The sequence below is a fragment of the Pongo pygmaeus genome, chromosome 11, assembly GCF_028885625.2.
Source record: "Pongo pygmaeus isolate AG05252 chromosome 11, NHGRI_mPonPyg2-v2.0_pri, whole genome shotgun sequence".
NCBI classification, from domain to species: Eukaryota; Metazoa; Chordata; class Mammalia; order Primates; family Hominidae; genus Pongo; species Pongo pygmaeus.
In genome coordinates this window covers 14,774,133-14,788,679 of record NC_072384.2, presented here as the reverse complement: position 1 = coordinate 14,788,679, position 14,547 = coordinate 14,774,133, and the positions used below count along the sequence as shown (strand labels likewise).

Here is a 14,547-nt window from a genome sequence, read left to right as displayed (position 1 = left end):
AAGCTCTTTGATAAATAGATGGCTAAATTAAAGGTGTCCTCATACAGTTTGGATTATACAATGTATTAGGTGTCCACAACCAGATAGCATACTAGCATTTCTGTTAGTGTGAAACATGGTTCTACTTTTATGATAATCTGCTGAGCCTAGAGCTGGGCAATTTGTATATTTATTATGACAATCTTTTGGCAAATGGTAGCAGAGCATCTTGCTCTAACAAAATTACTGTTATCATGACAATTAACCAGCAGGTAGAAGAACTCATCTTGTTCCAACCAAGTAAATATATCTCTTTCCAACTTCAAATGAGGAGGAATGAAGTCAGTAATAGTGAGACCTTATTGAGACAAGCATATGTAACATGACTTGTGCTTTAGGGTTCTTTTGTGATCAAAAATTCCTTACTTTTACTTTTTTATCTATGGTAGGACCATGCAGAGCAGCGGTCCTCAACTCCCAGGCCACAGACTTGTACCAGTCCATGGACTATTATGAACCACACCACACAGGAGGAGGTGAGCAGCAGACAAGCCAGGGAAGCTTCGCCTGTACTTACAGCCACACCCCATGGCTCATATTACCGCCTGAAGTCTGCCTCCAGTCAGATCAGCGATAACATTAGATACTCATTGGAGCACGAACCCTGTTGTGAACTGCCCATCCGAGGGATCTAGGTTGTGTGCTTCGTATGAGAATCTAATGCCTGATGATCTGTCACTGTCTCACTTTGTTCCCAGATAAGACCATCTAGTTGCAGAAAAATAAGCTCAGAGCTTCCACGGATTCTACATTATGGTAAGTTGTATAATTATTTTATTATATATTACAATGTGATAATAATATAAAGTAGCACAATAAATGTAACATGATTGAATAATCCTGAAACTATCCCCACCTTTCCCCAGCCCATGGAAAGATTGTCTTCCACAAAACCGGTCCCTGGTGCCAAAAAGGTTGGGGATAACTGACTAAAGTAATTCACTATCACAAGTCTTACCCGGGTTGCTGTTTTCAGAAAAGATTTTTAGCATCTGTTTTTCTTTGTAGTCAGAAAGTAACTGGCAAATTCTATGTATAAAAATGTAATAAACCAAATTACTTTTTAAATACTGATATAAAAAATACTTACCAAATGTAGAATTATTAAGAGTATTTCAAACAATATCAGAATATCAGAACTTAACAGTATTATCCCATCCACTTATGAGTACATTCTACAAACTTCTCTTTAAGCTTCTAATTAAAGAAGAAAAAAATGTAAGGCGAAATACTCATAAAACGAGGGCACTGTGACCCAGTAAATTAGCTTGCATTAGCCTGACATAATAGAAAGTGTCCCAACTCTGCATAAGTCCTAGCTCCATAATGAACAGCTATCTGTTCTTGGACAACTTGCTTCTCTTAGGCTCCATGTCTTCTTCAACAAAGTGAGGACTTTGCTGCCTTATTTCACTAGGTTGTTACAAAGATTTAACATGATAACATTTTTTAAATGCTGAGAGAAATAGTAAAGCAATGGAAGAATCTGTTCCTAAACTTTATGACTAAAATTATCTTGGAATCCCAAATAAAACCCAATGTGTATTTTGTTCATAGGTTCTAATATGCAAATCTTGTAGCTTTCAGAAAATGTCATTAAGTCCTAATTTTGCTTCTTAGTTGTCCTACTCCTTATGGCTTATAATTCAGGGCATCTCAACTACGTCATAGTTTGTAACTAAATTTATTCATACATATCTCATTAAAGTAGACAATGTGATTGTCCACTATTACGGAGTTGATCAATCACACCAAGGGCAGAAAAACCAATGGATGTTAAGACCCGGTTTGGACCAACGATCCTTCTCTACAGACTCAAACTCTCAGCCAGCAAATGTTTGTTAGGATAATGCTTTATATTGATGTTCAATTCCAGCTGACGTGGGAGACCAAAAGTCTACTTTTATTTTTTTTAGTTTCCACGAAGAAGTTGCAAGCTGACATTCTCTAATTTTTGACATACATACTAACAATATATTTTGCACCGAACACGTTATTCAGCTCTAAGTCATCTCACAGACCATCTTACATGACTATTTTTGCAGCACAAATCACAATTTCAATATTTTGGTGGCACCCATTTTGCTTTGATTCACACTGTTTCCTTAGAGCTAGTCAGCAAATAGTCAAATGACCTTCCAGTGACTGCACAAAATATGGAATGCTTCAAAGATTTGTGCTGCTTCCTTATGCAGAAGCCATGCTAACTTTCTCCGTGTTGTTCCAATTTTAGGATATGTGCCACCCAAGCAAGAACAAAGCCCTGCTTTTACACATGATTAGTGATGAGTCATGGACAAGGCTTGGCTGTGTTAAGTCCAACTAAACTACTTGAGATTCTGAGAATTCTCTTCAATGGCTTCCTGTGAGCTAGAATTTGAAAATACTTTAAAATCTTGAGCTAGAGATGGAAGTAGCTTGGACGATTTTCATTATCATGTAAATCAGATCACTCAAGGGACCAACCACAGCTGGGGGCCACTGCTCAGGGGAAGGTTCATATGAGACTTTCTACTGCCCAAAGTTCTATACAGGATATAAAGGTGCCTCACAGTACAGATCTGGTAGTAAAGAAGAAGAAACAAACTGATCTCTTTCTGCCACATCATTTGAACCCCTCTGACGCTTTAGAAAAAGCCTACCTAATATCTACTAGAGAAAAGACCAACAACGGCCTCAAAGGATCTCTTACCATGAAGGTCTCAGCTAATTCTCGGCTAAGATGTGGGTTCCACATTAGGTTCTGAATATGGGAGAAGGGTCAATTTGCTCACTTTGTGTGCAGATAAAGTCAGGATGCCCAGCAGCCAGAGCAGGGGGCTGCTGCTCTGGGAACAATGGCTGAGCATATAAGCATAGGTATGGGAACTAAAAAACGTTGTAACTTCAAAGTCACTGTATGAATCGCCATGAAGACTTGAGGGATCTGAATCTACTGATTCATCTTAAGGCAGCAGGACCAGTTTGTGTGGCAACAATGCAGCAACAGAATCAACGGAAACAACAGAATGATTGCAATGTCTTTTTTTCTCCTCCTTCTGACTTGATAAAAGGGACTGTCTTCCTTGGATTTAGTGAACCCCTTCGGTTCTTGAAAAATTCAAGGAGTATGTAGGACATAGTCCCCAGAAGACAGTACAAGACTTTCTGCTAAACTGGACATTTCAAGACCCAAATAACTAATCAGAAAAATCAAAGATGTGACACTATTTTTTATCCCATGCATAGGTGCTACACTTGGATCAAATGAACAATGTTGGGATCTCTAAGGATAAAGGTCTTAAAAGTCCTGAGATAAAGAATCCTGCACCCATTGGTACTTCTAACTTGTCTTGCTTTTTGTCTGATTTCTGGCTGACGCAGGGGACTAACTCACTGCCACTTGAAAACTACCTGAACCAAACTATGACATCTCACCTGATATGTAAGATGCAACTGTTATAATTATTTTAAACCTGAATTTAGCATTAACTAGCCTTTTAATGTAAACACTTACACATTATGATGACTAGAAACAGCATAGTCTCTGGCCGCCTGTCCAGATAGGTCTTGAGAAGATACATCAATATTCTGCTCAAGTAGAAGGCTGACTATACTTGCTGATCCACAACACACAGCAAGTATGAGGGCAGTTCTAAAATGACAGAGACAGGAACTGTAATGAAGTTATTTCAAAAGCTAATTTGATATACTTTACCAATTTCACATCTTGCCTGTCCATGCAGAATCAAACATTTACATGCACTAAAAGACATAAGCATCTTCAGTGCTCAAGTGTTCATCTTTGTAAAATACCACAAAGGTTAAAAGGAAAGAGAAAAAAAAAAACCCCTCTTATCTCAGTGGGGTATTGCATAGCAGAAGCTACTAATTTAAAGTCCTTTGATGGGCAAGAAATAATGTTAGGGCCACTTATCTGAAGTGGACAAAGATTTAAGTGAAGATTTCATCACAGCTTCCCTAGACTGATATGCTATAATACAAAATCAGCTAGTGGGTAAGAGAACTAAGAGCTCTCTGCATGCTGAAAGCAGTAATATTAATAATATGGTAAGAATAGTAATCATAGGAGTTTCAGTTAATGGTGCCAATAACCATGTGCTAGGCACTGAATTAAATGCCACATATATCTTTCTTATGCACAGCCAACTTTGAAGGATATATTCTCCTACTTTTCATATATGACAACATATTTGGTGGTAAATAACGTCCCCAAGGTCACACACCTAGCAAGTAAGAAAGTTAGGAATTAACCCAGTCTTGTGTGAATCCAAAGCCTAGCTCTTTTCTCTTTATCACCCACCTACGGCTTGTCTTCATTAAAGGAAAAGTGTATCCACTTAAAACTATCTTCACTCCCTCTCTCCATACCAATTAAAAATAAAAACACCAAAATACACTGGAAATAAAAAAGGAAAAAAAGCTTTTGAACCCACAGTATGTGGGAACAGCAATTCATTGTCATGTAGGGATAAGCTAACATTAATATTCTTCAAAGAAAGCAACTTAAAGCACAGTCATTGAAAAGACAACAGGATTTCAACCCCTATTTATGTTTAATACAGCATATTTAGTAGAAAAGCATGTAAGACACAGAGGTTAAAAACTATTAGAAAGGGTTAAGAAGTTCAATACTGAGTCATAAAGTAAACTAAAAGTTAAAGTTCAAACTTCATAAAATTAATATGAAATCACTTTAGCTAACATAAGACCATGTAACCAAAAATATCACATAATAAATAACATCAGTCAATATAATAAGAGAAGATGAATCCTACTAAAACTGTTCTTTATGTTGCCCAGTCCAAATAACTGTTTTTCTGCCTGATTTGTGTTGATACTGATGACTATATCCCAGTAAGTATACATTGATCTTATTAATTTAATATTTATGACGTGAGTGACTGCTATCCATCTAGAACACACAGATTAAAAGAAAGAACTATACCTTCCATATCTATCCAGTGCATTTAAATTAGCTTTTTTCTTGATTAAAAATTTCACCACTTGCTGTTTTTGCTCATGTACACCAAGTAACAGTGGTGTGAGGCCATGCTGTAAAACAATATAAAGCAAAGACGTATGTAATTCAAAAAAGTACATATTCCTCAACTGAACTGGAAACTTTATATAAGATCTTATGGACTTACACACATAGAAAGTAAATAAAATGTAGCCGCTTCCTTCTCACTCTTCTGTGCTTTCCCACACGCTGCTCCTTCCCTTGGAAACACCGCTTCTCTGCCTCACCACATTAACTCTAATCATCTCAAAAACTCACTTTAAACATTTACTGCTTCCAAGACTCTTTACTTCTAACTCAGTATTTGGCATGGTATTATTGGATGATAATATTTTTCCCATCTAAACAAAAAGCTTCTTGAGGGCAGGGGCTGTATCTTTTGTCTCTATATCCTCAACCCTAAGACAAATTGTGTATAAAGCAAGAATTTGCATGTAAAATATTTCTTTAGTTTCATGTTTTACCAAAAGTTCAACTTCCAACATGCAACAAAAAATGCTATTAAAACTCATACTGCCCATTTGAAAAAACTTTCCAACATTTATTTATTTAAAATCTATTTGTATTTAGTTTTCCCAGATTGTTAACTAAATCATCAGTTCATAGGACTACTGAAACTAAATTAACAGAATTCCTATCTGTATTCTTAATAACGCCATAGTTTTTAGTGTTTAAAACTGCCATGCTGATTATGCCAAAGCTCTACATACTTAAGAGACACACTGGATAGTCCATAATACAGCTTCAACTGACAAAAAACAGTTTAGAATTTGCCACAATTCTAATTGAGAAAACTCTGCTTTTAACAATGACTTACTGACCTAAGCACTTGAATGACTGAACAAAGAGACACAAAATCCTGAGAGGGCCATCCTCTACTTATTGAAAGACTACTCACAGCAAATTTCTAAAGACCTTCTGAATGGCAGTGAATAACTGATGGTAGAAAGGAAAAGGTATTATTCTGTAAGCTGACACGTACTACCAATAATATTCATTTTAATGTCTCAACCACAGAGAGAAAAGTCAGACTAGGCCAGGAATGGCGGCTCACACCTGTAATCCTAGCATTTTGGGAGGCTGAGGCGGGTGAATCGTTTCAGTCCAGGAGTTCAAGACCAGCCTGAGAAACATGGCAAAAACCTCATCTCCACTAAAAAAAAAAAAAAAAAAAAAAAAAAAACCTGAGGTTGGAGGACCATCTGAGCTTGGGGAGGTCGAGGCTGCAGTGAGCTGTGATCGCACCACTATACCCCAGCCTGGGAAACAGAGTGAGACCCCATCTCAAAAAAAAAAAGTCAGATTAATGTTATTGGAAAGGAAAGATTTGAAGAAATCAGCACATATCCAACTCCAACTCTTCTAGAGATACCTTAAGTTTCTGAGACATAAGAATTTACACATTACATTTATGTATTGAGTGGTTCTTAAGCAGGAGTGTATCCAGATTTTGAGAAAATTGTTGTTGTTATTGTTGCTGTTGTTGTTGTTAGAGACAGGGTCGCATTATGTTGACCAGGCTAGACTCGAACTCCTGAGCTCAAGCAATCCTCCCACCTCAGCCTCCCTAGCAACTGGGACTGCAGCCATGCACCACCATGCCTGGCTTCAAGGAAACATCTTCAAATATACATATCCAGGCTTTATTAGACTTATTGTATCAAAATATTCAGAAAAAGCCTAAACTTGTTGATTATTTAAAAATTTTCCTCAGGTTACTGGGATGCACAATTCTAGCTGAAAGCTAGTGCAACAGACAATTACTTCAGTCTCATTTCTCACCCACATGACCAATTCCCTTTCTCATTTGAAGATTTGGCCAAAAAGAGTAACGAGTGGGAGAGAGACACATTTGCTGAAAACACCACATGATTTTCCCTGGTAAGAGAAGAACAGGGTCTAGTCAACTCAAAATCAACTTGATCTTGTTACTTATTTATCTTCCACCTTCCCATCCAGACACTCTAGATTCGAAAGCAGAGCTGAGACTCTAATTGGCCATTTCTACCAGAATAGGATACTAAGTCAGTTAATTACTTGATATTCCCTCTGCTCAAGGGTTTCCCTTTACATTACCACCTATTCACTGCCAATCTGGTTCCTCAGAGGCCTCCTAAAATTGATCTCTAGGCAGTTTGCAACCCACTAACTCCCTCTCCCAAACTGAAAACTGTCATTCTCTAAAATTGAAGAGAATCTTGTCTCACCATACAAAGGAAACAAATCAACAACAACAACAACAACACACACACACACACACACAACCTCTTCGTGGTCTTTTCCCTCCATTATCTAATTTCCAAATTGGCCTTGATATTTCTGATTGCTCTCTTTTTCACTTTCCACTTCTGCCTCATGAGCAATCAGAAATATCTTAAGCCTTGCCACTGAGAGATGCATCACCTCGTATCTATTACTGTTTTTTAGGAACTTGCAAAAGGAGCAGGATTTCTATTCACTGAAACATGTTTAACTTTTCTTGGAGTTTTCATGTAAAACCTATTTCAGGGCAAATTTTGCCATTTTACATTCATTAGGGGAAAAAATCGTAGGAGGGAAAAATTGAAAAATAGTAAGTATTACCTTCTACAAATTCAATGTTTTCAAAAAAAGTATTTACAAGTGCATTTAAAAAAAAAAAACTGTACCCTCTAATGCTTCTTCGAAAGTAACAATATTTAAAATTAAGTCTTAGATAATTGGATCATTTCAAAATATTTTCATTCAGGTTATGCTTGAGCTTCCAAATATGGAAGACTGGGCCCTTACACAGGTCAATGATAAAACGAATGCATTTCAGTATTTTGAAGATAAAATTGGTAGATCTATACCTTGTTTTTTGATTCAATATCAGCACCGTGTAAGAGCAGTGCTTTGGCCATTAATTTATCTTCATTGTAGATAGCATAGTGTAGAGCGGTATTTCCATACTCATCTGGAATATTTGGATCAGTGCCATGTTCCAGCAACATTAAGGCACATTGATCTTCCTGGCATTGTACGGCCTGTCAGTATTAGACCAAAAACAAATTACAAATCCTAGGAATTCAAAATAAACATTCCACAGCTTTCACCAACTAGTTATATTTAAAGGAGAAAACTCATTTTTATGCTATGTATTGAAATCAAACCCACCTCACACTGACATAGTTGGCTATTGCATACCTTTGTCAGAGCTGTCCTCTTTTTGTTGTCAAGGACATTAACTTGACATCGTCTGTCCAGCAGGAGTTTTACTACTTCTGAATTCCCATTGGCAGAGGCCAGATGGAGAGCAGTCCTAGGAGAGTGAGAAGACTTTTTAGGAAATTGTAGTGCACTAGCTACAGCCACATTAATGATTCATGTAATTGCAAACACTGAACAGCCTGCTATTACTCTGCCTTCAAAACAAACATTTAACTTTCCCATGAAAAAAGCACACTATTTATTATCTCTCATTGCTCACTGTATTAATGAAAGAGCAGCCTATATGAATACAAAGAGCATAGCCCTTGGATGACATTCAGCTTGGGCTGGAATCCTACTTGAAGCTCTGTCACTTCCTAGCTGTTGCTTAGCCTTTTGGGGTCTCGGTTTCCTCATCAATAAAATAGGAATGAAAATAGTGGCTTTCTCACAGGAAACCACTGTAATGCTTAAATGAGACTCTGCACAAAAGATATAGACTAGTTCCTAACACAAATAACAGCTCAATAATTGTTAGATATCATAATTTTTACTAATACCACTAAAGACAACATTTGAATTAAGTGAGATGATACAATTATACCTACACTTTGAGGTATGTTTTAAATATTACAGGTAACATTGTATTTTAGTGATTCTGAGATGATCATTGTCTCCATGTTGTCTCCACTGAAATACCACTTACAATTCATGATTTACTATAATTGGTGGCATTTAAATAATTCTCTTATTCAGATATAAAATAATGGGGCATCATACAATCCCTGGTGCCTTACATTAAGTAGAATATGTTATAACAGGTCTGGGGCGGTTCCAGTCAGATGACCAGCGTTTAGATAAATTTTAGTTCTTAAAAGAACTATGGAATAAGAAAGCTGAGGTGAAAACAAAAACAAATTTCTAAAATAAACCAATTCTTACTTTGGTTTTCAATAAAATTTAAGCCAAAGAAAACTTGGAATTCAAGTGAATAGCATGGGCTCATTTTTTTCAATACTTAGATTTATACAATGTATGTACATCAGATATTTCCAATCATTCTTATTAGGATTTAAGACTGTTATAAATTTTCTCTTTTTAAAACCGATTTATGGAACTATTTGTGGAGTTTTTTTCAACTTTTACATTCAGGGGTACATGGGCCGGATGTGCAGGTTTGTTACATAGGTAAACGTGCGTCAAGGGGGTTGGTTGTACAGATTATTTCATTATCCAGGTGTTAAGCCCACTACCTGTTCATTCTGTTTCCTGCTTCTTTCCTTCCTCCCACCCTCCACCCTGTGATAGGCCCCAGTGTGTGTTGCTTCCCTCTAGGTATCTGTGTGTTCTCATCATTTAGCTCCCACCTATAAGTGAGAACATGCAGTATTTGGTTTTCTCTTCCTATGTTAGCTTGTTAAGGATAATGGCTTTCAACACCATCCCTGTCCCTGCAAAGCACATGCTCTCGTTCCTTCTTTTATGGCTGCATAGTATTCCATGCTGTTTATGTACCACATTTTAGTTCTTAAAACAACTAAAACAGTCTTTATCCAAGGCTTACAAATTTTCAACAGGGCAGTTAAGGGTTGTCTTTTACTATTTTCTACCTTCAGAAATGCTTCTGTTTGAAAGGTGGGAGGAAAAGCTTCAATTGAGATTAAGTCCTAATGCCCCAATTTTAAATCACTCAGCTTGCTCAAGCCCAGCAGGTAAACATGAAGTTTTCAAAGGTGGAAGGATCCTGAGAGATAGTAGAATATGCCTGCCACATAATAGGTGTCTGGCTTATGTCTGATGACTAAATGGACTGAAAGAATGGATGAACACAGCTTGGGAGTTCAATATTTTTAAAGAAAACTCCTGTAGAGTAAGGCAATACATTTGCAATAGTAATAATCATTTATATTTGCTATTTTAATTTTCATAAATATATAACTCAACTAAAATGATTAATTCATACTTTTTACATGTTTATATATAATGAAAAGGTAATTATGTAATAAAATGTATATACAATAAAATCTACAGGAACAGGTAAACACAATCCCTCTACTTCTGAAGAGGGTAAAAGTTCACGGAAGATAGCCAACCACATAAAGAAAAATAAATAATAGAATGTGACAAATTATTTGCATCTATGCAAGAAGCATATTCCTTCTCTTCCCAAGGATTATTTCATTACTAATGAACCTTAACTAAAACTTCAGATGTTCATTGCAGAAATCACAGATAAGAGAAAGGGAAAAACTTCACTTACAAATCCCCAGAAACAAGTTTGATTATATTTTCTACATATTTTCAGCTAACACAAGAGCAGATTCTGTTCGTGTATATGTGTAACAAACTGATTTTTTTCTCACTTGATATAGCAAAGTACATCTTTGCATGTCGACATATCTCTGTATCTACTGACACCCTCAATAGTTACATATTATTCCATCCTACGGATGCACTGAAATTTCTTCATGAAATCTTTATATGGGCTCTTCTAAATACACTGCTATTTTAAGCAATACTAAGAAAAACAGACATCTACTTGGTAAAGATATTTCAGTATCATGGAATTGATGAGTAAAAAGCATCACATTTTTAAAATGTGGTTCTTACCACTAAAGTGTCTGTTTGAAAAGCTGCAGCAACTTAAACTTTAAACAACTATATAAGTACCACTGTTCTTCATCCTCACAAACTTTGTGGATAGAAAACAGTATTTCATTCCTTTTTTTTTTTTTTTTTTGAGATGGAGTCTCACTCTATCACCAAGGCTGGAATGTAGTGGCGCGATCTCGGCTCACTGCAACCTCCACCTCCCTGGTTCAAGCAATTCTCTTGCTTCAGCCTCCTGAGTAGCTAGGATTACAGGTGCATGCCACCATGCCCAGCTACTTTTTTGTATTTTCAGTAGAGATGGGATTTCACCACACTGGCCAGGCTGGTCTCAAACTCCTGACTTCATGATCCACCTGCCTCAGCCTCCTCAAGTGCTGGGATAACAGGCATAAGCCACTGCACCCGGCCTTTCATTCCTCTTCTAACTTAAATAGAAAACAGTATTTCATTCCTCTTCTAACTTAAATTCTTTCTTCTACCAGGAACGCTATCTTTTCCTATGTGCATAGGTCACTGGTAGACATGCAAAAAAAGTACTTTGCCCAATTTTAAAATGAGCTTATTTTATTATATCTGCAAATATAGGCCAGGCACGGTGGCTCACGCCTGTAACCCCAGCACTTTGGGAGGCCAAGGTGGGTGGATCACGAGGGCAGGAGTTCGAGACCTGCCTGGCCAAGATGGTGAAACCCCATCTCTACTAAAAATACAAAGCAATTAGCCAGGCGTAGTGGCTGGCGCCTGTAATCCCAGCTACTCAGTAGGCTGAAACAGAGAATTTTTTGAACCTAGGAGGCAGAGGTTGCAGTGAGGCGAGATCACACCACTGCACTCCAGCCTGGGCAACTCCATCAAAAAATAAGTATATATATATATAAAAAAATAGGCATTTGTGTTTTCTTCTGGTATGTTCCTCTTCTTGTATATTTAAATTTTTTAATCTATACTCCTATTTTTGTGACATAAAAATCTAGCTAGTTTTCTCCAAACATGAATTATGAACAATCCATCTTTTTTAAATAATAAAAAACATCACCATTATCAAGCGCTAAATTCTTACATATATCTGGGTATTTCTAAATTTCCTATTGTGTTCCATTCATTGATGTCTTTTCAGCTGTTAGTAAACAATTTGTGGAAATAAATAACACGCACATTTTGATATCTGGAAAAGCCTTTTTCCATTCTGTTACAAAAAATTAATTTATCACAATAATAAAAGACAGCATGTGTAATTTAAAAACGCTAAAACTTTGCTATTTTTATTTGGCTTAGGTAAAAGTGATAAACAGAAAAAGCTCCCATCTTTTTTTTTTTTTTTTTTTTTGAAACGGAGTCTCGCTTTGTCGCCCAGGCTGGAGTGCAGTGGCACTATCTCGGCTCACTGCAAGCTCCACCTCCCGGGTTCACACCATTCTCCTGCCTCATCCTCCTGAGTAGCTAGGACTACAGGCGCCTGCCACCGCGCCCGGCTAATTTTTTTTATATTTTTTAGTAGAGACGGGGTTTCACTGTGTTAGCCAGGATGGTCTCGATCTCCTGACCTTGTGATCTGCCCGCCTAGGCCTCCCAAAGTGCTGGGATTACACGCGTGAGGCACCGTGCCCAGCCAAAAAGCTCACATCTTAAGAAAATTCAATCTTCCTATTCAAGCACAGGAACCATCTTCCCATTTCAGTTTCCTTCTAAGGTTCCTCAGTAAAGAACATATTTACATAGTGTACATTGATATAAAATCCATACTGGATTTTATTTGAAGAATATTTAGCCCTGAAGTTGATGTGTTATGGGGCTTCATTCTTAGTTCTCAATACACACTTTTCTATAATGTATAGAACATTGTTTTAAAATCTGTAGATTAAAAATAATCTGCTGCATCGACAATTTTGTGAGTTAAATCACTTTAAAACAGTCTATTAGTGTTCTACAAGGGAAATTATAATTTTATTGGAAATCAGCTAAAGTTTTGTTTTTGTGTTGCTGCTCATAAAGGGGCCTGTGCCCTGACCTCTCTGAGGTTTCCATATCCAGGGTGGTGTGAGGCCTGCGGAGGTGAGAAAGCCAGGTGCCCCTCCTCCCCCACCAGGAGAGTATGTCCCCATCATCCCCCCACGTCCCACCTCCTCCCAGCCCAGGCCTGGTTACCTCTTTTGCTTGTCCTTCTTGTTCACGTCAGTGTCCCTGAGCATGACGACGAGATCCTTTCTGGGGACTTTACCCCACCAGGCAGCTCTGTGGAGCTTGTTCAGATCTTCTCGACGGACGTTGTACCTGGGCTCCATGAAGGCGCTGTCGTCGTAGTCTCCCCAAACGCCCACGTTGCTCTTGCCGCTCCCCCTGCAGCAGGGGAAGCAGTGGCAGCACCACTTGCCCATCTTGCTTCTGAGTGTCTTCATAGAGGAGTCGTCGTGGTCTCCAGAAGTGCCCCCGTTGCTCTTGCCGCTTCCCCTGCAGCAGGGGAAGCAGTGGCGGCACCACTTGCCCATCTTGCTTCTGAGTGTCTTCATAGAGGAGTCGTCGTGGTCTCCAGAAGTGCCCACGTTGCTCTTGCCGCTCCCCCTGCAGCAGGGGAAGGAGTGGCGGCACCACTTGCCCATCTTGCTTCGGAGACCAAATGGCTTCTTCACAAAGGAGGCAGCTGGCATTGAACCAACCTCAGCCACCATCTGCTTTTAACAGCCAGGGGAAGCCGGTAGTAGCCAGCAGATCGCGTCTACCAACCAGTTTCACCAACTAGCAGGTTTCCAATCTGTTTGAAGAGAAAAGTCAATCCCAGCCAAAACCTGCCAACCCCAGCAGGGGAGCCCAGCCCACCCCACCCAGGGAAAACCCACACCCACCTGGGGAAAGCCCACGCCCACCCGGGGCGACCCCACGCCCAACCGAGGAAGGGCCAACCACCCCCCTCCCCCCACAAGAAAACACCCAGGCCCCCCAAGGGAATGCCAAACCCAGCAGAGAAAAGGTCAAGCCCAGCAAGGGAACGCGAGAGAGGAAACGCCAATCCAAGTAGGAAAGGTCAATCCAAGGAGGAACACCAGGCCAAGCGACCAACACCAAGCCAAGCAAAGAACGCAAAGCCAAGCCACGAGGCTACAGGCCAGCCAAGCCCTTACGCGCGTGCAGCATCCGCGTGCAAGCCGTTACAGGCCAACCAAGCTGTTACGTGCGTGCAGCATGCGCGTGCAAGCCGTTACAGGCCAGCCAAACCGTTATGCGCGTGCGGCGTGCGCGTGCAAGCCGTTACAGGCCAGCCAAACCGTTATGCGCGTGCGGCGTGTGCGTGCAAGCCGTTACAGGCCAGCCAAACCGTTATGCGCGTGCGGCGTGCGCGTGCAAGCCATTAAAAGCCAGCCAAGCCGCTGCCGCACGTGCGGCGTGCGGCGTGCGCGTGCGGCGTGCGCGTGCGGCGTGCGCGTGCGGCGTGCGCGTGCGGCGTGCGCGTGCGGCGTGCACATCTCAGGTGGCGTCAGTACGTGTGGCACAGACACTGGCCGATGCGTGCAACCCGCGTGTTTAAGTCTTGGCGCCACGAATGTCACTGACAGCCTTGTGTTCCCGGCAAACTTCGTGGGAGTATGCGGAGCTTTCAAGCCATTGAGAAGCCTCTGGTGAAAAAAAAGCCTCTTGAAGCAGCACTGGGGCTAGGCGGCTGGAACCTGAGGATGCTGACAGCCTCCTCTGAAGAAAGCCCCCAGGACACT

General features: G+C 39.7%; 1 protein-coding gene and 1 non-coding gene across 6 annotated transcripts in view; both read right to left on the bottom strand.

Moving 5' to 3' along the window:
- The window catches only part of POTEI (POTE ankyrin domain family member I), a 51,957-nt gene extending 37,721 nt beyond the window's left edge, over positions 1-14,236 (bottom strand). Inside the window, exons 1-8 of one of the 5 annotated variants that reach the window (XM_054478360.2) lie at positions 13,795-13,918; positions 13,498-13,592; positions 12,989-13,402; positions 8,228-8,342; positions 7,894-8,067; positions 4,988-5,094; positions 3,536-3,673; positions 998-1,068 (exon numbers count right to left, since the gene is read on the bottom strand). In XM_054478360.2, coding sequence (XP_054334335.1) covers positions 998-1,068; positions 3,536-3,673; positions 4,988-5,094; positions 7,894-8,067; positions 8,228-8,342; positions 12,989-13,350 — 967 coding nt within the window. In that variant the 5' untranslated portion in view covers positions 13,351-13,402; positions 13,498-13,592; positions 13,795-13,918. Of the gene's footprint in view, positions 1-997; positions 1,069-3,535; positions 3,674-4,987; positions 5,095-7,893; positions 8,068-8,227; positions 8,343-12,988 lie in introns of all 5 variants that reach the window. The other 4 variants (XR_008501104.2, XM_054478358.2, XM_054478359.2 and 1 more) reach the window with 4 other exon arrangements.
- Positions 2,190-2,296, bottom strand: LOC129032210 (U6 spliceosomal RNA). The gene has a single exon (XR_008501235.1). It is a non-coding gene; the product is annotated as a U6 spliceosomal RNA (small nuclear RNA).
- Positions 14,237-14,547: the final 311 nt, after the last annotated feature.